The sequence below is a fragment of the Psittacula echo genome, assembly GCF_963264785.1.
Source record: "Psittacula echo genome assembly, chromosome: 1".
Classification (NCBI taxonomy): domain Eukaryota; kingdom Metazoa; phylum Chordata; class Aves; order Psittaciformes; family Psittacidae; genus Psittacula; species Psittacula echo.
The window spans coordinates 75,228,024-75,249,209 of NC_137735.1; the positions used below are offsets into that span (position 1 = coordinate 75,228,024).

General features: G+C 43.2%; 1 protein-coding gene across 1 annotated transcript in view; it reads right to left on the bottom strand.

The window, feature by feature from the left end:
* ANK2 (ankyrin 2) overlaps positions 1 to 21,186 on the bottom strand; it is a gene marked incomplete at its 5' end in the record, with an annotated part of 189,955 nt that overhangs the window by 92,301 nt on the left and 76,468 nt on the right. The window contains 8 exons of the mRNA XM_080621291.1: positions 864 to 962; positions 1,446 to 1,544; positions 4,044 to 4,241; positions 4,878 to 4,976; positions 7,518 to 7,616; positions 7,778 to 7,876; positions 10,846 to 11,043; positions 13,146 to 13,244. Coding sequence (XP_080477417.1) covers positions 864 to 962; positions 1,446 to 1,544; positions 4,044 to 4,241; positions 4,878 to 4,976; positions 7,518 to 7,616; positions 7,778 to 7,876; positions 10,846 to 11,043; positions 13,146 to 13,244 — 990 coding nt within the window. The remainder of the gene's footprint in view (positions 1 to 863; positions 963 to 1,445; positions 1,545 to 4,043; positions 4,242 to 4,877; positions 4,977 to 7,517; positions 7,617 to 7,777; positions 7,877 to 10,845; positions 11,044 to 13,145; positions 13,245 to 21,186) is intronic.

Genomic DNA, 21,186 nt, shown 5'->3' on the forward strand with positions numbered 1-21,186 from the left:
GTATTCTTTTATGTTATCCATTATTAGTAGAGATGAGAATTCATTATATTTTCAAGGCCAGACATGCCCCACATGGCCCTGCTACTGCATTGCTTTCTCCGCCTGTTATTTTCAGCATCTAAACCAGAACAAAGCAAGCCCTTGCTCAGGTGGGCAGGACTGTTTAGCTGATACTTCAATCAACCCCGAGTTTGGCACCTACATTTTGAGTAACTTATGTTGTAAATATTCAGTTTTGACGGATGAGCAACATTCTCTGTGATAGGTGCACACTCTTCGCTGCATTATGCTTTTTCAGAGCATGTGGGTAGAGGTGCGTTTCCATGTGGAGTTTTGATATATGTGTCAGTCACGGAATCAGCTAGGAAAAGCAAGAGGGAGGGAGGAATGGGATTTTTTGGATCAAATTAACTACTTGGCTGGGTTGGATGGGACTTGGAGAAACCTGGTCTAGTGGAAGGTGGCCCTGCCTATAGCAGGGGTTGGAACTAGAGGTCTTCAAGGTCCCTTCCAACCCAAACCAGTCTGTGATTCTATGATTTAGACAAAGCAGAATGGCATTGAGGGATCTTCCTGGCAACTTTTCCGCCTTTAACTGCTTAACAGCAGGCTTTGCGGGGAATGCTCTGAGTCACAGCAGACAGCCCCCCTCGGGGGTGTTCACTTGGCAGGTCTGTGCGGTTCTTTAAAACGGGATCTTTATCAAACTAACCTACTGAAACTGTCGCTTGTGGCTCTCCCCATGCACCACACCGGACACCGCAGCCCTGAGAGGAGCATTTAGCCAAGCAGCCGCTGTTTTCCCGGAGGTACCGCGGGTGAGAGCCCGGCTTGCCTCAGACGGGCGGCACGAACACACTCACCTTGGCGGTCGCGTGTGGCGAGGCGCCCTTCTCTAGCAGCAGCAGCGCCACCTTCTGGTTGTCGTAATGGGCCGCGACGTGCAGGGGTGTGAGGCCGTTCTGTAAGGGCGGTTACGGCGTTAGGCGGGAAAGGGGAGGGGGTGTGTGGGATGTTACGGAGCCGTTAGTTCCTGAGAGGACGGGGAAAGGTGGAGCGGAGGGGAGTTAGTGCGGGCGAAGCGGTGAAGTGGGGTGAATGTGGGCCGCAGGTCTCCCCAGAGCTAAGCAATTCCCACAGCATCGGAGCTGGTGACCCGCCGCATCCCCCACCCCCCAGTTTATCCATTAGGATTTTGAGAGTTTGGGCAGCTCAATGGAACAGGCACTTCCTGAGCCGCAGAAATGTGTCCACCCTCCTGCCAGGGATCCCACACACTCGGTTTTCACAACCTAACCCTCACCCTTTAGGGAATGTGACCCTCACACACAAAGCCAAGGCCACCACACAGCCTCCTTCCGTGTGCATGTTTCACACAGTTCTTCCCCAAGGAAGAATACAAAATGCTGCTGATATTTTATTTTTCTTTCATTTCTCATTAGTACCTTGCCAGCTGAGTCAGGAGAGGCACGACGCTGTAGCAGGAGCTTTGCCACTTCCAGACTCCCGTACTTGGCTGCCACATGCAAAGGTGTGAATCCCTTCTGAAAAATTCCAGGAGATAAAGAAGAGATGCTTGTGTTAAAGGTCAGGCTGATATCTCTCTTTTAGACTATGAAGACTAAGCACTTATTATTCCTCTAATCCTACCTCAAAGAATCAATAGCCATACCTAGAAAGAGCATCATCTCTTGAAAGCACATTAAGAAGCATAAAACAGAAGAAAATACTTTCCCTTGTATTATTCTTCCTTACATATATGCAGTCAGGCTGGCAGACACTTTCTCTGATAGAGACTCTACTAGCAACATGCACTCTGTTGTCTGCTGTGTGTGGGCAAAGAAGGCACTTGTTCAAATTTCTGCTCCAAACCAGATGCATTTTTTAGGTTCACACGATGACAGCTTCAGAAAGAATTTCCTGTATTGCTTGTTGCCAGCAACAATGAAACACCATCTAAATTCAGTGAGATATGCTCCAAACTTTGTATTCCTCCTTTAGAGGAAGTAAAATTATTTGTGTTTGTACCTTTGTATCCATACAGTTACCAAGTTCTGCTGCAGCCCCTAAACTGCAGCTAAAAAGTTCACACAATGGCAGTGTTTTGGGCAACATTAAACATTGTCTTTTAAAGAGAGTCCTTTTCTATTTGTTTTAATGTTTGTCAGTACAGCACAGGTGTAAGGTCTATGTCAAAACATGCTCTTTGTCTGTTCTTTTAATTAAAAACAAACAAACAAACAAACAAAAAAAAAAAAACCCAAACCCAACATGTTCATAAGGAAAATTCCTGGAGGGAAGACAGTAGGTGGCAGACTAAACTGCTGCCCTAACAGTAATTCTAGGGAACTACAATGACCTATTTTCCTGACACATAAGTGATATGCAATGTTACTATTTTTATTAAAATTACAGATATGGACCTATTGGAGGAGTCCAGAAGGGGGCCACAAAATTGCTCTGAGGGCTGGAGTACCTCTCCTGTGAAGATCGGCGGAGAGAGATGAGCTTGTTGAGAATGGAGAAGGCTTCAAGGAGACCTTAGAGCAGCTTCCAGTGCCTAAAGAGGCTGACAAGAAAGCTGAAGAGGCTTTGTACAAGATTATGCAGGATAGCACAAAGGGCAATGCCTTTGAACTGACAGAGGGGAGATTCAGATTAGACGTTAGGAAGAAGTTATTCCCTGTGAAGGGGATGAGGCACTGGCACAGGCTGCAGAGAGAAGACGTGGCTGTCCCATCCCCAGCAGTGTTCAAGGCTGGGTTGGATGGGGCCTGGAGCAACCTGCTCTACTGGAAGGTGTCCCTGCCCATGGTAGGGGGCTAGAACTGGATGGTCTTCAAGGTCCCTTCCAACCCAAACCAGTCTATGGTTCTATGATTAACATCTTTTTTCATTAATCCCACCTCAAAATAGTTTATGTCAGGAATCTCAAACATTCCTAGTTCACGAATTTGTAGAGGTTTGTAGAGAGGTTTTTCTAGTGGACTACATCTTCTCCTATTCGTAAGTATAAAATGCTCCTGAAGTCCTAAAGCAGTTACCACAAAGCAATATGGGAAATAAGGAAAGTGTTTAGTGTATTTTTAGCCATTCTAATGTGATTTAACAGCTGGATAAAAGGAGAACAACACACATTCCCACTAATCCGTGGATTACAATTTGAAAATTGCTGGTTTAGTCTTCCAAATCCTGGAAGACACCCACTGTTCAAAAACGTTTTAGCTCCAGCTGTAAAACTGGGTGTATTTTCTTAAGACCTAAAACAATGTGAGAATTAAGTGAGTCTCAATCACATGTGGTAAATTTGGAAAACATGTCTTGGCACATAGTTCTGTTCACAGCTGTCTATTTTCTTACGTGTTTATCACTTGGTTAGGAATGTATTGGTAGACATTTTTGGCTATTAAAACATTAACAGTTCTGCAGACTTGTTTCTTTATAACGCCAGACAAAATGGCCTGTTGTGTGATATGACACCTCATTTATAGAAGCACTGGAGATAGATTTGGCATTAGGTGTGGCTGGACAGATGCTGACTTCTATGTTTCAGGAACACTCCTTTCAGCTAGCAAGACCAGAATTATTTTACTATTTAATTAAACAAGGTATTGAAGAATAAGCAGGCTCATTCATTAAAAAAAAAAAAAAAAGAAAAAAAAACCAACCAAACAAAAACCAACTGTTATGATGATAACAATCCTTTTTTTTTTTAAATTTTGTCCAAAAAAGCCCTACCTGTAATACAATGGGAAAGAGAGAAGCAAGGTATTTGTGTACATTTTAAACCTGCTGGGGCCATATATTTATCATGATCTGCATTTGGCTTCACTGGGAACCAAATTCCCAACTTCAGATGACAGCAAAATGTGAAAATCTGACTCACTTCTTATTTATTACTTCAGCATAAAGGTCACTTCAGGATCACTGTTAAATAATAATAAAATAAAAGACTCAAACATGTTCAATTTCTCAGTGTGAAAGTGCATTCCTCATGAAACAGGCATGTGCTGTGGTACTGGTATACAGGCATTTTGTCTTACTTTGGTGGACATGGAGTGTGAGGCACCTGCCTCTAGCAGAACAGATGCAACATCAACTTGTCCCTCTCTGGCAGAGATGTGCAGTGGAGTGTAGCCATTAGTAGTTGCAGCATCAGGGTGGGCCATGTGCTGTAGCAGAAGCTGAACGATCTCTGTCTTTCCCAAGCGAGAAGCAATGTGCAGCGGAGTCTGTTCTTCCTACAACTCAAATCAAGTAGATAATTAGCACAGGTAGAACCATCCTGAACACAATATCCCCGTTTATCCCACAGATCTAGCTATGCATCTGTCTGGCAAAAATCATAGGAAGTAATGGCCCCAACTGACCACAGGATAATCCATACCTTGTAACATCATGCTAAGCAATAAACTATGGGATGAGATTTTCCAAAGGAGCTCTTGATCAGAGACTGGCTGGGCATCAGTCTACTTTTGAGAGGTGATAAGTGATAGCCTTTACTTTGCTTGTGGCAGGGGAGAGTTGGTGTTGTGTTTTGGGCTATTTTTACCTTTTTTCCTTCACCTACTAAACTGTCTTTATCTCAGCCCAAGAGATTTTCTTGTTTTCACCCTTCAGTTCTATCCCCCATCCCGCAGTAAGTGAATGACTGAGCACAGCTGAGCTGCTGGTAGGGTCAGCCCACCACATGCATTCTCTTTGGAAGATTTATGCATGAACAGGTTAATGTTTTCAGAACTGTTTCTAGGTGCGCTAAATACTGAATCAACAGATTAAAAAAAAAATAATAAATTGCTCCTCCCTAGCTGCTCTGCTTCAGTGATGTTTCTGAGTACAAGAAAGCCAAAAAAACCACATTTAAGCAGAATGCCTACCCTGGCTCGGGCATCAACCAGGGCCCCATTTCTCAGAAGACAGCGAACAACTTCCACCTGCCCAGCACGTGCTGCCATGTGCAATGCAGTTTCTCCACGCTGCAGAAAAGCAAAAACATTTCAGTGTTCTAAACCTCCATGAAGAAACAGAGCTCTGACAGTGTAAATTCCCCCCATATCAACACGTGCAGAGACCTGCCTTTTCACCAGCTGAGAACCTGGCTTCCGACCCTGGCTCATGGGAATTCTGCCATATAGACTTCCCGGTCACACATGTTCCTCAGTTTTCTACATAACAGTGCATCAGCTGGTGTGCTGTACATGAGAGAAGAGTATATCAAGCGTGTCTCTCTCAAGAGATTGCGAGGCATGTGAGCCTCAAGATGGAAGGGGATATTTTTCCAGATGGTCTCTTCCTGCACACTGCGTGGAGCTGGAAGCATTAAAAGGCCTTGTAATGTCTTTGCACAACTGAGCCAGCATATGAAATGTGTAAAATCTGTGCTCAGCAGCATGGCTCTGCCTGCTGGCTGTAGAAAGCATCTTGTTTGGAAAAGCATGGAAAGCTTGAATTTGGAGGAGAATATGAAATTTTGCAAAGCTGACTGGAGTGATGTGGAATATCAGATCAGGATAACGATGGCTACAGAATGACACACATTCACAGCATTTACTTTTTGCACAGCTTTGCAAAGCAAAACTGAAATTGAGTATTTTTTGACAATGGAGTTTCTAGCTTAACTCTGCACCATCCAACATTCTCCAGGCTCACTGTCCTAAAGTGGACTAAAATAGTCCCTGTGCAGCTGGTACATTAGGCAGCAGGACAGTTCCACAACCAAGAGCTTTGTATTTATCTATATGTTATGTCATAACATCCCTGGCAGTGTTCAAGGCCAGACTGGACAGGGCTTGGACCAACCTAGTCTAGTGAAGGTGTCCCTGCCCATGGCAGGAAGACTGGAACTAGATGAACTTCAAGCTCCTTTCCAACACAAAGCAGGCTGTGATTCTATGACAACACAGCAGGATCGACCACTCCTTAGTGTTAATTGTTCCTTCTCCTTACTCTAGATTCATTTTAAGGCTTTTACCCCTAGGACTACCAAGTTAAACTGCAGCTGGCAAAATGAACACCCTGGTGTGTTCATTTCTCGACTAGTCGAGATCGTTTGCAGCAGAATCAGCAATCATGTCTTCTTGTCCTTCATCTACATGTAGGAAAAGAAGCAGCCTGAGCTTGCCTACTAATATGAACTGCTAATTTAAGCAAATCCTCTTCACCAAGAGTTGATTTATCTTGTCATTTTAAAATTAACATTGTATTAACAGTTGATATTAGTCAGAAGGCAACAAAAAATCCCACAGCCCTAGCTACAAATCTTAATAGAGAATGTCATTCATATAAACTTCATTATCTGAAGAATGATCTGTTTAAAATGTGAATAAGGTTTACATTTCACACACTCTAAAGATCAAATCTCTGCAAAGACTCTTTTGCACTTGAATTAGCAATGCAGTTTAGGTTTTGGAAACAGTAATTCAATTGGGAACTCCAGCTTAACAAGTAAAAACCAAGACCCCTGTGTAGAATAAGTTGTAACATGTTAAACTGTGCATACAGATGTTCGGTAACACAATACTTTTAACTGCTTACAAGATGATTCCTTGTTGTCTTTCACATCATCAATAAAATTTTTATATAAAGATTATTACAAAGTATGAAAGCAATAAGAGACTTTGTCAAGGAAAGTCCATTCAAATGATTCAAGCAAACTTCTCGGTGTGCCAAATATCTTTCCATATTAGATTTTTCTAATTCAGAAAAACTCATGAGTCCACTACCTGGATTACTAGATTTTTGTTGGTTTGGTTTTGGGAACACTTATCTACAACCTCATTGGTGAAAAGCTGCTGTCAAAGGACAGGTAGTCATAAGTTGAGCATTTGTTTATATTGACAAATTTGAACAGTAAGATACCTGTGAAATACGGCTCAGAAAACCATCATGTTCTTCTAAATGTTGTTATTCTGGGTAACTAGGCTATTCTTGGTATACAAACATTGATTTCTATGATAAGTCAGGTTCCACATTTCATGTTACCTCCCAAAGGTGACATTTTCTAGATTTAAGCATGTTTTTTCAAAAGGCACCACTTCCTGGAATTTCCTGTGTGAGAGGAACATCTTGAATTTAGCATTTTTATTTTTTGTTTAATTGTTAGGGTTTAAGCATCTTATACCTTTTCACTGATACAAATGATGCAATTTCATGGCAGCCAGTGAAGCTATGCAAGTAGAAATTAGAGCCATTTAGGCTTAAATTTCATCCTTCAGAATGGAAACACAGTCTTCCCCGTGCCTTGGATTATATAATTTCGTGATGTATTTGATGAGCTTTGCCTGTTTCTAAGGGAAACTCTGCCTACTCAAGAAGAATACATGAAACCACAGATGGCTTATAACGCATAGACAATTACCATTTCCCCAGCTCCACTAAAGGTGCTGGAATAATTTGTTCTAAACGCAACAAAGTCATAAAGAGTCATTAAAATGTGACCTTTGGTTGAGCTATATGGTAGGCCAGACCCTTTTTGGAGGAGGTATTGCACAGATGATTCTAGTCAAAGCCATACTCACAATGTTAGTGACATCAGGAGAGGCTCCGTTCTGCAGCAGAAGGAGGACTATGTTCAAGTGGCCCATAAATGCAGCCACGTGTATTGGTGTGAGGCCAGACTGCGAAACAAAGCAAGAGCAGTTTTACTCCTCTGCACTGGTGTAGGGAAGGGGCTTCTTCGTTTAAATAAAACATAAGTGAAAGTGAAGCATGATAGGAGAGAGAAAAAAGAGAGGGAGAGAGAAGGAATGTTTCTTCAGGACATGAAACATTTTTCTACCTCTGTTATAGCCTGGATTGAAGCCCCATATTTCACCAGGAGTTCCATGACTTTGATGCGATTTTTCTTGCAGGCAATGTGCAGTGGAGTAAAACCATTCTGTGCAAAAGATAGTCATGTTAGTCAAAAACATGCAGCTATGCTTTCTGCACAGCTCCATGCTGGTGCACTGGGAGCAGATGTGTTAGAGTACCAGAAGCATTTGTTCTTTAAGCAAAACAGGTTATGAACTACAGACATTTCCCAGTAATCTGGGGCAGAACAAAGCAGCAGCACTGCTTTCTTCTCAGGCAATGGAGAGGAACTGAACTTCCACCTCCAAAAACCAAACACAGACATGCCTGTTCTCACTTTCTAGTGTATGCGTGCGCACATATATGTACATGGTTCTGAAGGCTGTGCACATGTATACGTGAGGATGACTTAAAGTGGTTCCCAAGTTTGCCTAACACAAGGAACACATAAGAAATTATAGTGATCAATTCGAATCATTTAGTGTCTTTGGAAATGCACATAGCATATTCCATAACTCTCTAGGAAAGGGACAGAGTACTTCTGGATTGCACCTTACTTTGTCATTTTAGAGTATCTTGTAATCCAAGCACCTTATGTATTGATTTTTACATTTATGCATGCATTTACAGTACACTGTTTTCATGTTTGTGTGTGTGTGTGTGTGTGCACATTCTGTGAGGTATCTTAAATAAATGATCACTCCTTCAGCCATGGTTTCATGATACAAAGTGTTCACTCTTGAAGTATCTGTGCCCTCTCCTCCTTTATTCCTGCCCTGCTGAGTCATGAAGCAAGTGTGCAGTCCTCATCCGGATTTTAAAATAAATGGGGCAGAGACAGGAATGAATGAGGAAAGGAACATCTTAAATCAAGAGTGCAACCTAGCATTTTGTGTTGTGAGACAAGAATTTTTGTGTCGTGCTTGCCATCAGTACACACTCATTTCTTTGGCGATGCTTACTCAGCAAGATTGGAGTCCAAATCAAAGTATAACTTCATACTCTATACTGCAAGAGGCTTTGACTTCAAGCTTTTTCTATGTGCTATTATAGTTAACGCAGGTTAAGCGTGTGCCTAAAGCTAAACAAATACATTATTCACCACATCTGAACATTTTAGTAAAAGGCACATGTAACATTTTGGATAATGCAGAAAAACTGCTGTATTTTCTAATGAAAAGGATCAGTGTTGCAAAACAATCAACTAGCAGTAAACAAAACTCATCAGTGAAATCTTAGCTTGTAGGAAGGGGCATGTGACAGATTATTCTGCAGTCAGTTTCTGTTAAGGGAAATGTTAATTACTGGTTGATTTGAAAGTGCTTTAAAGCAGATACAAATTGAAAAAGCTAAGAATTCATATAATGCTTGTACCCTCAAATCATTTTGCAAACATTAACAATATTTTTTTAAAACCTAGCTGAAAAGGAATTATTTGCAAAATTTATTCCATCCCAGGACTCTAATGAATATTATTACTACTATTAGCCTTCTACAATTTCTAAAGAAGGAATCAAAAACATTAGATATTTTACCTCCTGCACAATATCTCTCAATATATTTCTTAGGGAGTGTCACAGTTTCAGAAGTTTCCATTTTTTCACTTTACTGCCTAAGCTGATTTCATTTCACTACTTCTACTTAAGTGAGGAACAGTTTGTTAGGGGAGAGGAGAAGGCAGAAAAAAACCCCGTATCACTAATAGAAATTACAAGCATCATTTAACATATTAAAAACTATAAACAAACCAGAGGTGACAAGTCCCTGATGTGAAAGGAAACAGGGGAGGGGGGGAAAACAGTCTGGAAGAAAGAGCAGAGATGGCAGCCTGAGGGTGTTCTCCTTTCATTTCAGGTGTTTCTCTGGGAGGAAGGGAGAGGAGGGAAGGAAAAGGAGGTGGTTATGGAAGAAAAGAAAGACATGAGGGCTAGCATATAATGTGTGTGTGTGGGTAGCTGAGGAAAGTACAGCTAAAGATAATGAGAAGACTGGCAAGAAAAACAAGGAAGGACGAAAACAACATTGAAAAAGGTCAAGTGAACATGATACTGAGAAAGACACAACGACAAAAGCGTAAGAAAAGGAAGGGTTTGCGGGTATAGACAGGCTAAGAAAAACAAGAGGGCAGAAGGAAAATTGCGTCAACATATAAAGTCAGTTCCAAGGAAGTAAGGGAAGTAAAGGACAGGAGGAGCCTTCACAGTAAAACACAGGATCATTCTTAAGGCAAAAAGCTGGGGAAGACATCAGAGCAGTGGAAGTTCTGTGGAGGCACTGAATACAGCAGGCACTGGCAGACTTCTTGCCATGCAGAAGTATCCCAAGTGTTCAGTCTATTTCTTCTCACACACCCCCCCCCAGCGTAACATATTGGTACTGTAACTTTCATCCAGCTAACAGTTCATAGAGAAACTTCCCATCAGTGAAAATTGAAATCTTGTCTGAGTTTGGACAGATTAAAGACACTTGAAAGCTTTAGATGTTCCTGAAACCAAATAGGATGGTTTTCTCTCAGTTAGGGGACAGGGGTCTGATCAGTGAGTGAAAGGAATCATACTTGTTTTCCTGTAAGGATCAGAAGAACTGGTTTTTGAAAAGGAAGAAAAGTAGCACCTAATAGAGGGGAATGTCATAATTTGATAAATGTAGAAATATTAGCTTTTTATATTTTCTCTATGCCAATTAACTCACTGATTTGGGTGAAAGCTTAGAAATTATTTGTGTATCCTATCACATAGTATGGAAAACCAAACTATTAATGCAGTAAAATACCAATGCCTACCTTAGCAGCAATTACAAATGGCTCTGATTTTAGGAACTCTATAAAACTGCCAGGCCTGAAAGTACAGCCACTTCTCATGGGATGTGGTCCCTGACTAGGCCTAGAATACAAGATATAATAGTGACAACCAGCAGGTGTGAGAACCTCTGTTGTAACTGCAACCATTTGAGGTTGTTGGGAGTTTGCTGACAATTCTAACTTTGCTTTACTGGTAAGAGCTACTCATCTGCCCTGGAAAAGTTTGTTACACAGCACAGATGGGACAGATTTACCAGGGCACGAGCATTGGGATTTGCTCTCTTGTCCAGAAGGAGTTTGGTGACACGATAGTGGCCACAGTGTGCAGCCACATGGAGGGCAGTCAGGTAATCCAGCGTGACATCGTCCACAGGAGCTTTGTGCTGCAGGAGGTGTTTGACACACTCCACATGGTCCCCCTGGGCCGCCATGTGAAGGGGAGAGAGTCCATTCTGTGGCAAAAGAAAACAGAACAGTAACTTCCAGTCACTCTCACTTAGATCATGGCACATATTAGAAGGATGCCATTATGAGTTTGCAGAATCCCCCTGTCACCAAACCAGAGACACATCTCAATAGACTGGAAGAAAAGCTGAAAAAAAAAGCTATAGCCACCCTTTCATTCCAGTAAATACAGACAAATTTAGAGAAACATTATATAATTAACTAAAAATCTGAATTTAATCAAAGCAGAAAGAATCTAAGGGCCTTGCCTCATGATTTAATAAAACATACCTTGACCTTTAAAGACAGTTTTGGGGATATTCATTGTAACACTAAGACATAGACTCCATGCTAATTAGAGGAAAAGCTCCTACTTACCCATCATGCTTACTAAGGAGCTTTTTCTTTTTTTTTCCTTCAAGTGTACAACGAAAAAACTAATTATATTGAAAAATCCAATCCCTGAACTGCTGGGAAATGATACTTTCAACCACCACCATAGTTGGACCTTTTATTCAAACCATAACACTTGAAGGGCAGTGGAAGCAGAACCTTTATAGCCCTGTCTGGCTTTAATACATACTTTTGTAAATATAGAAGTCCATGGAAGGTAAACAATTAAAAGGTAAGAGAATTGTTGCTACTAATATGTAAAAATAGTTTTAATGCTTGCATATTTATCTGTCTCCAGTTTGTAACCATCTGTTTGAGTTGGAGGAAGTTGCATTTAAATCTAATTTCATTTGACATGCAATAAGGTACACAAAAATTACTGCACACCTAAAGATAGATTGTAACATATAGACTTGAATAGGTAACTGACTTGGTTTGCTCAAACTGCCTCTTTGAGCTTAAACTCAAACACTGATTCAAACAGGTGTGCTCACTTCGAAGGAGATAATTATTCACTACTGCAGTTCTGCTCTACTCAATCCTCAACACAGTGGGGAGGTCCAGATGCTGCCACAACAATGCTGGTAGTTTGTCCTCACCAGCAACATCTGCATTTGAATGGCAACATCTGGGAATCCTGCCTAGAGCATGCACAATATATGTGGCAGGGTCTATTCTTCCAAGCCTCACTACCTCTGAAGTGAAGTGAGGGTGCTAACATATGAAGTTCACCTTCTCCCACCAAAGGAATCAGTGAAATGATGAAGAATCCTTCCCTTACAATTCCCATCTCCCTGTGGATCCCTCCTGCATAAACAGATGATGTGGGCTACTTGGTGCTCTTAAGGATGAATAGCTTGAGCACATCCTTATTTGATAGGCTTGCAACCCAGTAATAACACCTCCTGAAGATTATCAAGAGAACTATCCTGAGGCTCCAGTAAGGATAACTATGGACAGAATCCACTAATTGCTCTTGTTTGAGCAATAGGATGAGGGAGTGGGGCCCAGTAAACGGTACAACAGTCTTAAAGTGTTACTTAAATTGTTTAGCCCTCCTGATCTTCCAGGGGACAACAAGCATGTCATTGCAGTACTCTATTTCACTGGTTTCCAACTAATGATAACAGCTATCTTTGTCAGGCACTCTGAAGTGCTGCTCAGTGGGGTTCACTATCACCCTACAAGTATTTTCCACTCATTAGTTTGACTAAAGGGACAGCATTTGTAGGAAACATTAATCTTAGACATCTGCTTTTCAGAAACCAGTAAGAACATACTAAAATAATTTTCCAAGTCTGAAATAGTCCATGAAAACAATTAGGAGAAGCTGCAAGCCAAAAGTCCTAGTTAGCTTAGAGGAAAGATTGGAAATCTATACCAGGAATTGTCCACCAGGAGTGACTGACCCACCTTTCTTCTAAGAGAGAAAGCTCTTAGGAAAAAATAAAAGCAAAGTGCTTGCTGTAGCACTGTACACCATGTGTTTAGTATGATGTTACAGAGAGAAGGAAAAGAAGTGTATAATGTTTCACATATTTGGAAAGGATAGTCCCTAATTATGTAACAAAACCTTATTCTGGATCATTCTACCCAGTAATACATTTCCTTTGGGAGAACAGAAATGTTCCTGTCGTCTTCCTTGTACTTTCAGTGACATTAAAAATGCTGTGGAAAGTTACATAGACCTGTTAACATATTCTAGCAAGATGCACACCTTGGTCCGTGCAAGCAGCGGGGCACCTCGTTCCAGGAGCAGCTCCACAACTTGGTCATGTCCACTTCTTGCAGCACAGTGGAGTGGAGTGAGTCCATCCTTAAAGTAGAACAAGGAAAAACAAATGAGCACATCCTCAACTGTCCATCCTAGCACTCTGAGGAACACCCTTCCAGGAATGCAGTTCCACAAGCATGTGAAAAAGCTCTTTTTTTTTGACTCCTAACTGAAGCTGGCTCTTCAACATGAAGTTTCATCCCTGTTCTTCCTTGCACCAGTACAAGTCACTCTAAGGTTACTTTTTCAGAGGGAAGCCCCACTATGTGCTGAAATCTCTTACCAAAGAGGATAATGGAAGCACAAATTGCCTCCTCCCCTCCTTCTCCTCTGCACAGCTTTGAGATTGTATTGCCTCTCCTTGGAAAATATATGCTGGGCCAAAGATGCTTCATTAACCAACACTTGTCCTTTTGATTGCATTTGTTGCAGGGATGAAACAAAAAATGTTCATACTAAAAAATTTATTCTAGAATATTTTTATTTACTTTTTAACAGGCAGCAGAACAAAGAAAATTTTAAAACAGAGAGAGAAGCAAACAGAACAAATCCTTTCGTTTCTGAGATTGAGTGGTGAATAAGAAGCTAACAATTCCCTGCTAAAATAGCCCTGAGACCACCAGCTCCCCACCACCCTATACTGAAAGGCTAGTCAGTGTGTTCACAGCAGTGGTGGCAAAATAAGCATCAATGAAACATTTTGATAGGAGAAAGCATTCTAGGCAATTCTGTCACAGTTTAGACTTTATGCAGAAAAACACAACAAAAATAAAGCATGGAAAAAAACCATTTGTGCTGAATGACAGAAAAAAGAAATGCTCAAAATACAGAAACCCATATTTTAATCTCCTCAGACTTTGATCTTGTTCAAGCATGCACTCAGAGAAGTCAATACTCATTCAGTAGAGATAGGTTTATAAAGGTGAAGTAGCAATAGTTTTTAAACACAAGAAAAGCCTTCTCCTTTTAAGACACATTGCCCACGTCAGATGAGGGAGATACTATCATTCTAGGGTGCTTTCTGAAGAATCCAGTAACAGGACAATTAAAAGATGAATATATTGATCAGAGATAACATTATTACTTAGGGGTTAAAAAAGTAGCAACAAAAATGGCCCTAAGTATGAGTTAGTGACCCACATATCTTCATACACAGATGTACTGTTTGCCTTGCTGGAGTTTAGGGGAAGTCTATGTCACTATATTTTTACTTGTACTACTATAATCTTTAAATTCAAAGTAGCTCTAGGCTGCACAGTGCCATCACAATTGTAACATCATTCAGGCTATGCAAACCTAGATTTCTGACACTCTGCAAAAGGTAGTTGCAAGAACCAGATCCTCAGTTTCAAAAGCACAGAGCACCTTTCTGAATTGGCAGTGCAACAAAGCTCCTAAAAGTCTGCAGGGAGGACTTCTTCTCTGTTATCTATGTTCCCAGTGAGTTTTCAGAACTACTGAAAGGGTTGGGTGTGCCTTGATACTCACTATCATAGAGGCAAGGTCATCACACATAAGAGTCAGTCAGCTGATCGGAGCTAGCACAGCTAGAGCCGGAGCCGGCACGCTTCAGAAACCACGAGGGTCAGAAGAGAATAGGAAAAATCAAAGGGGACAGCGCAGAGACATCGCGATTCCCGACATCTCCCGATCCCGGAAACCCCAGCAGCCCTTGCGAGAGAGCGGCTGACGTGGCAGGGGGCGTTCCCGCGGTAACGGCGACCGCACCCCTGCCCCTTGCCTTGAAAGAGCCTTTGGGAGGGCAGCGACCGGTCGCTGCAGGGAGGAACAAGCAGGTCGTGTTGCGGATTCTGTTGCTGGTGTCCCAGACTGCTGACCAATATGGTCGCCTCCAGAAGGAGAGCTTGCAGTAAGGAGACTGTAGCAATTCAGACAGAGACCCTGTCCCAAACCGTGGCTGTTCAGGTCTCTGGCTGCAGGGAGTGCCAGAGCCTGCTGCTGCCGAGGGAGGGAGGCCAGCATTCCACCTGTGTGAGGTGTGAGCAGGTAGAAGATCTGCTTAGATTGGTGGCAGAACTTAAGGAGGAGGTCGAGACGCTGAGGACCATCAGGGACTGTGAAAGGGAGATCGACTGGTGGAGTAACTCCCTAGCATGTCAGCAGGAACGGTTCCAGGGAGATACCCCCCACAAGGGGATGGACCCCCTGTCCTCTCAGACAGAGGGGGATGACCCGAGACAGCCCCTGCTCTGTAGCTGTCGCGCAGAGGTAAGGGACCAAAAAGACAATGAGGGCTGGAAGCGAGTTCCAGTTCGGAACCGTGGGCAACCCTCCTCCCTTCCTGCCCTGCTTCCTCAGGTGCCCCTCAGTAATAGGTTTGAGGCCCTGGATCTTGATGGAGAGGTAAGTGAGGATGTGGTGCAAGGCCAGACTACAAGGTCACATAGGAAAAGGCGGTCGACTTCGCACCTCAAGACTGCCTCTGACAAGAAAGAAAGAAAAGTCACTGTCGTAGGCGATTCCCTTCTGAGAGGAACAGAGGGCCCGATATGCAGAGTTGACCCTCATCATAGGGAAGTGTGTAGTCTGCCTGGAGCCCGGATCAGGGATATCACCAAGGTGCTCCCCAGCCTGGTGCACCCGACAGACTACTACCCGCTGCTGGTCTTCCAGACAGGTGGGGGGGAAGCTGCTTCCCGCAGTCTGAGGGGGATGAAGAAAGACTACAGGGCCTTGGGGCGGATGGTGAAAGAGTCTGGGGCTCAAGTGATCTTCTCCTCACTTCTTCCATCTTCTGGTGATGATGTGGGATTGAATGGGAAAATTCAGTCCGTAAACAATTGGCTACGAGACTGGTGCTTTAGGCAGGGCTTTGGGTTCTTTGATAATGGCTGGTTTTATAAGGCTCCAGTCTGGATGATGGCACGTGGGGAAGGTTTAACTCACAGAAGCAAAAGGATGCTGGGGCATGAATTAGCAGGGCTCATTTGGAGAGCTTTAAACTAGATTCGAAGGGGGATGGGGTTGTAACTGGGCTTGCCCCAGTGGGGCAGCACTCTAGGATTGATGAAGACCGGGAGGCCTCCTATAATCCTAGGGTGAAATTGGTGAGCTCAGCTCCCTCCTTGAAATGCCTGTACACCAATGCGTACAGCATGGGAAATAAGCAGGAGGAGTTGGAGACCTGTGTTAAGTCAGGAGATTATGATCTGGTGGCAATTACAGAGACGTGGTGGGACAGCTCACATGACTGGAATATACTCATGGAGGGCTATGTCCTTTTCAGGAAAGACAGGCCAGCCAGGCGGGGTGGTGGGGTTGCTCTTTATGTGCGAGAGCAGCTGCAATGTACTGAGCTCTGTCCAGGAACAGGGGATGAGCGAGTTGAGAGTCTGTGGGTGAGAATTAAGGGGCAGGCTGGCAGGGGCGATACTGTTGTGGGTGTTACTGTTACAGGCCACCAGATCAGGGTGAGGAAGTTGACGAGGCCTTCTACAAGCAGCTGAGAGCAGCCTCACAGTCACAGGACGTGGTCGTCGTGGGGGATTTTAATTTCCCTGATGTTTGCTGGAAGGACTACTCAGCAACCCAGCCACAGTCCAGGAGGTTCCTCCAGTGTATGGATGATAACTTCCTCATGCAAATGGTGGATCAGCCAACCAGGAGAGGAGCGCTGCTGGATCTCATCCTCACTAACAAAGAGGGTCTGGTCGAAGCAGTAAGGGTTGAGGGCTGCCTTGGTTGCAGCGACCACGAGATGGTGGAATTCAGGATCTTGTGTGGTAGGACCAGTACAATAGCAAGTAGAATTGCAACCCTGGACTTCAGCAGGGCAAACTTTGGCCTTTTCAAGCAATTGCTAGGGGAAGTCCCATGGGCAAGGCTGCTTGAAGGTAAAGGGGCCCAAGATAGTTGGTTGGCATTCAAGAATTGCTTATTCCAAGCTCAAGAGCTGAGCATCCCGACACGTAGGAAGTCAAGGAAGAGGGCCAGGAGACCTGCGTGGCTGAATAAGGAACTGCTGGGTATGCTCAAGTGGAAGAGCAGAGTTTATAGGTCATGGAAGGAGGGGCTGGCCACTCGGGAGGAATATAAGGCTGCTGCTAGAGGATGTAGGAAGGCAGCTAGGATGGCTAAGGCCTCCTTAGAATTAAATCTGGCCAGAGGGGTCAAGGACAACAGAAAGAGCTTTTTCAAATACATAGCTGATAAAACTAACACCAGAGGCAAGGTTGGCCCACTGGTGAATGGGATGGGTGCCCTGGTGACAGAAGATACAGAGATGGCAGAGTTATTGAATGCCTTCTTTGTCTCAGTCTACTCTGCCGGAGGCAGTCCTGAAGAACCCTGTACTCCTGAGACCTCAGATGAAGTCAGGTCACTGGAGCAGTTTGCCTTAGTCCATGAGGAAAGGGTTAGGGACCAGTTGAGCAATCTGGACATCCATAAATCCATGGGTCCAGATGGGATGCACCCGCGGGTGCTGAGGGAACTGGCGGAAGTCATTGCTAGACCACTCTCCATCATCTTTACCAAGTCTTGGGAAACGGGAGAGGTGCCTGAGGACTGGAGGAAAGCAAATGTCACTCCAGTCTTCAAAAAGGGCAAGAAGGAGGACCCGGGTAACTATAGACCGGTCAGCCTCACCTCCATCCCTGGGAAAGTGATGGAACACCTTATCCTTGATGCCATCTTAAGGCATGTCAAGGATAAGAGGGTTATGAGGGGCAGTCAACATGGCTTTACCAAGGGGAAGTCATGCTTGACCAACCTCATAGCCTTTTATGAGGAAATAACATTGTGGATGGATGATGGCAGAGCGGTGGATGTGGTCTACCTTGACTTCAGCAAAGCATTTGACACAGTCTCCCACAGCATCCTCATAGCTAAATTGAGGAAGTGTGGCCTGGATGATCAGGTAGTGAGGTGGACTGCGAACTGGCTGAAGGACAGAAGCCAGAGAGTTGTAGTCTATGGGGCGGAGTCCAGTTGGAGGCCTGTATCTAGTGGAGTGCCTCAAGGGTCAGTATTGGGACCAGTATTATTTAATATATTCATCAATGATTTAGATGAGGGAATTGAGTGTACTGTCAGCAAGTTTGCTGATGACACTAAGCTGGGAGGAGTGGCTGACACGCCAGAAGGCTGTGCTGCCATCCAGTGAGACCTGGACAGGCTGGAGAGTTGGGCAGGGAGAAACTTGATGAAATATAACAAGGGAAAGTGTAGAGTCCTGCATCTGGGCAGGAACAACCCCAGGTTCCAGTATAGGTTGAGGAACGACCTGTTAGAGAGTAGTGTAGGGGAGAGGGACCTGGGGGTCCTAGTGGACAGCAGGATGACCATGAGCCAACACTGTGCCCTTGTGGCCAAGAAGGCCAATGGCATCCTGGGGTGTATTAGAAGGGGGGTGGTCAGTAGGTCGAGAGAGGTCCTCCTTCCCCTCTACTCGGCCCTGGTGAGACTGCATCTGGAATATTGTGTCCAGTTCTGGGCCCCTCAGTTCAAGAAGGATAGGGACCTGCTGGAGAGAGTCCAGCGCAGGGCGACAAAGATGATTAAGGGAGTGGAGCATCTCCCTTATGAGGAAAGGCTGAGGGAGCTGGGTCTCTATAGTTTGGAGAAGAGGAGACTGCGGGGGGACCTTATTCGTGTATATAAATATATAAAGGGGGAGTGTCATGAGGATGGAGCCAGGCTCTTCTCAATGGCAAACTATGATAAGACAAGGGGTAATGGGTATAAACTGGAACACAAGAGGTTCCACTTAAACTTGAGAAGAAACTTCTTCTCAGTGAGGGTGACAGAACACTGGAACAGGCTGCCCAGGGAGGTTGTGGAGTCTCCTTCTCTGGAGACATTCAAAACCCGCCTGGACACATTCCTGTGTAATCTTATCTAGGTGTTCCTGCTCTGGCAGGGGGATTGGACTAGATGATCTTTTGAGGTCCCTTCCAATCTCTAACATACTGTGATACTGTGTGATACTAAATCCCATGGAAGCTTGCAATGAAATTCAACAGATGCAAGATCAAACCTGCCAACAGAATTCAAGCCTGTCCAGCATCCAGCTGACTGGGTCAACGAAAGGGAGTTTTTTCTGTGCTGAAGCTTCAAAGTGCCCTAAATCAAGTCTTTACATGCACAACTGAGGTCTATCTTCATCTCACTGCCAGAGACATTCATAAACATAATTCCCGCTAGCATTCTTAAGGTAAGAATATATCCCAAAATGTATTTCTAGGCAAGGTATTTATTTGAGATTTCTGTCCAGTTTCTGACCTTTTGTGCTCTACATTTTTAATCAATGTAGGAGGTTCACTTTCCCTACTTGCATAGTCACTTTCATGTTATTTGATTAAATAGTACAGCAATAGAAAGGCAGAATTGTGTGAATCCTTCAGAAAAACATGACAAATCCCCAGAGGGAGAAATCATAATTAAAGCACAAGGCAAAAAGCACATCCACAAGGAAGACCCCCTCAAGGAAGTCTAGCTACAATAGAAATAAGAACTAAATCATTAGAAAGCATAATTTCTCCTCTGTCCTTACAATTCTCTCTAAAATGAGAGAGAAAAATTTGCTGTGTATCCTATTCTATCCTCTCATAGCTTTTATAAATGCATCATCATTTACTGTCTGTGCACTTCCCAGCAGGTGCATGAAGCGAGATGCTTTGCAGCCTTCCATATAGCCCTCTTCTTTTCCCTCTTTCTGCCCTGGGGAAAACAACATGTATATTTTAAAATCATTCTATATTTAATACTTCAGATTTGATTTTTGCCCATATATTTTCTTCAAAGATGAGAGAAATTGCAAAGACAGAGCTGTTGTAGTAGAAGGATTAGTACGTAACACAATGAGGACAAACTGACATTAGCCAGTATTAAGAGACACACTGGTGCACCAAATAAGTCCTCTTCTGCACTGTTATCCACCTGCAATAAACCTCAGTGCTCTGAAGTCTATTGCAGGAATTTGCCTATGTACTTCTTTAATCATTCCATAGCTAACTGGTACATCAAGAAAATTGAAGAACACAATACTGAACAAAATATCAAACACATCATTTGACAGGACATACAACATCGGGCCGAAGAGACACACACTTAGAAGCACAGATAATCGATATTCCATAAACACAAAGGCTGCCATGCTGGGAGAAAAGGAATTCAGCAATTTTCTATTTTAAGAAGCTCAATATTTATCTCCTCATCCCAAAGAGCACATAATGGAGATAAACGGAGTTGAATGTTTTCATCTTCCAAATGACATCCTGCACTGGGTGTTCTGTCTTGCACATGTGGTACTTTGCTGGTTCACGCTTTGCACTGTAACCAGTGGCTGGATGACTGTTTTCCTTGAAAAATCAATCCCTGGTAATTTTTTAACCAAAGATAAATGAAGATAGACGACTAGGTGTTTTCATAGTGATTAAAATGCTTTGCTTCAGCTTTCCAGAGAGACCGAGATAGTAAGAAGCTGTGCTTACTAGAGATTCTTAATGTGAAATCATGTGGGCAGCGTCTCAGTAGATGGGCAGCTGCACACATTGGTGCTTATTCGAATGAAGGCCGATGGCAGCACATGAACATCAAAGCCCAAATTATCAAAGAATTCTTCTAAACTGCAGCTGCATATTCTCATTTTTGTAAGGGTAAACAAAAAGTATTCTGTATGTTGGACATGCAAAATTGTCTTAATTATCTCCACAAATAAAGGCCTTTTCATTCCTTCATTTTTCATTACTACTAAACCTCTTCTCTTAAAAAACGAACAAGACAAGGCTCCCTCTTGTTCAAAGTTCTCAGAGTCTTGGCAGAATTAAACACACTTTAAAGCATTCCTCCAGGTCTGCCATCCAAAGTATAAATTTAAAAAATACAGCAAAAAATATATCACATATTTGCTTAAGTCTGAAGATATTAACTTAAATCATTCTAAATAACTCACTATCTATATAGCTTGCTTAGATGTTCTGCACATCTTTTCCTTCTCCCTTATAAACTTTATATGAATCCA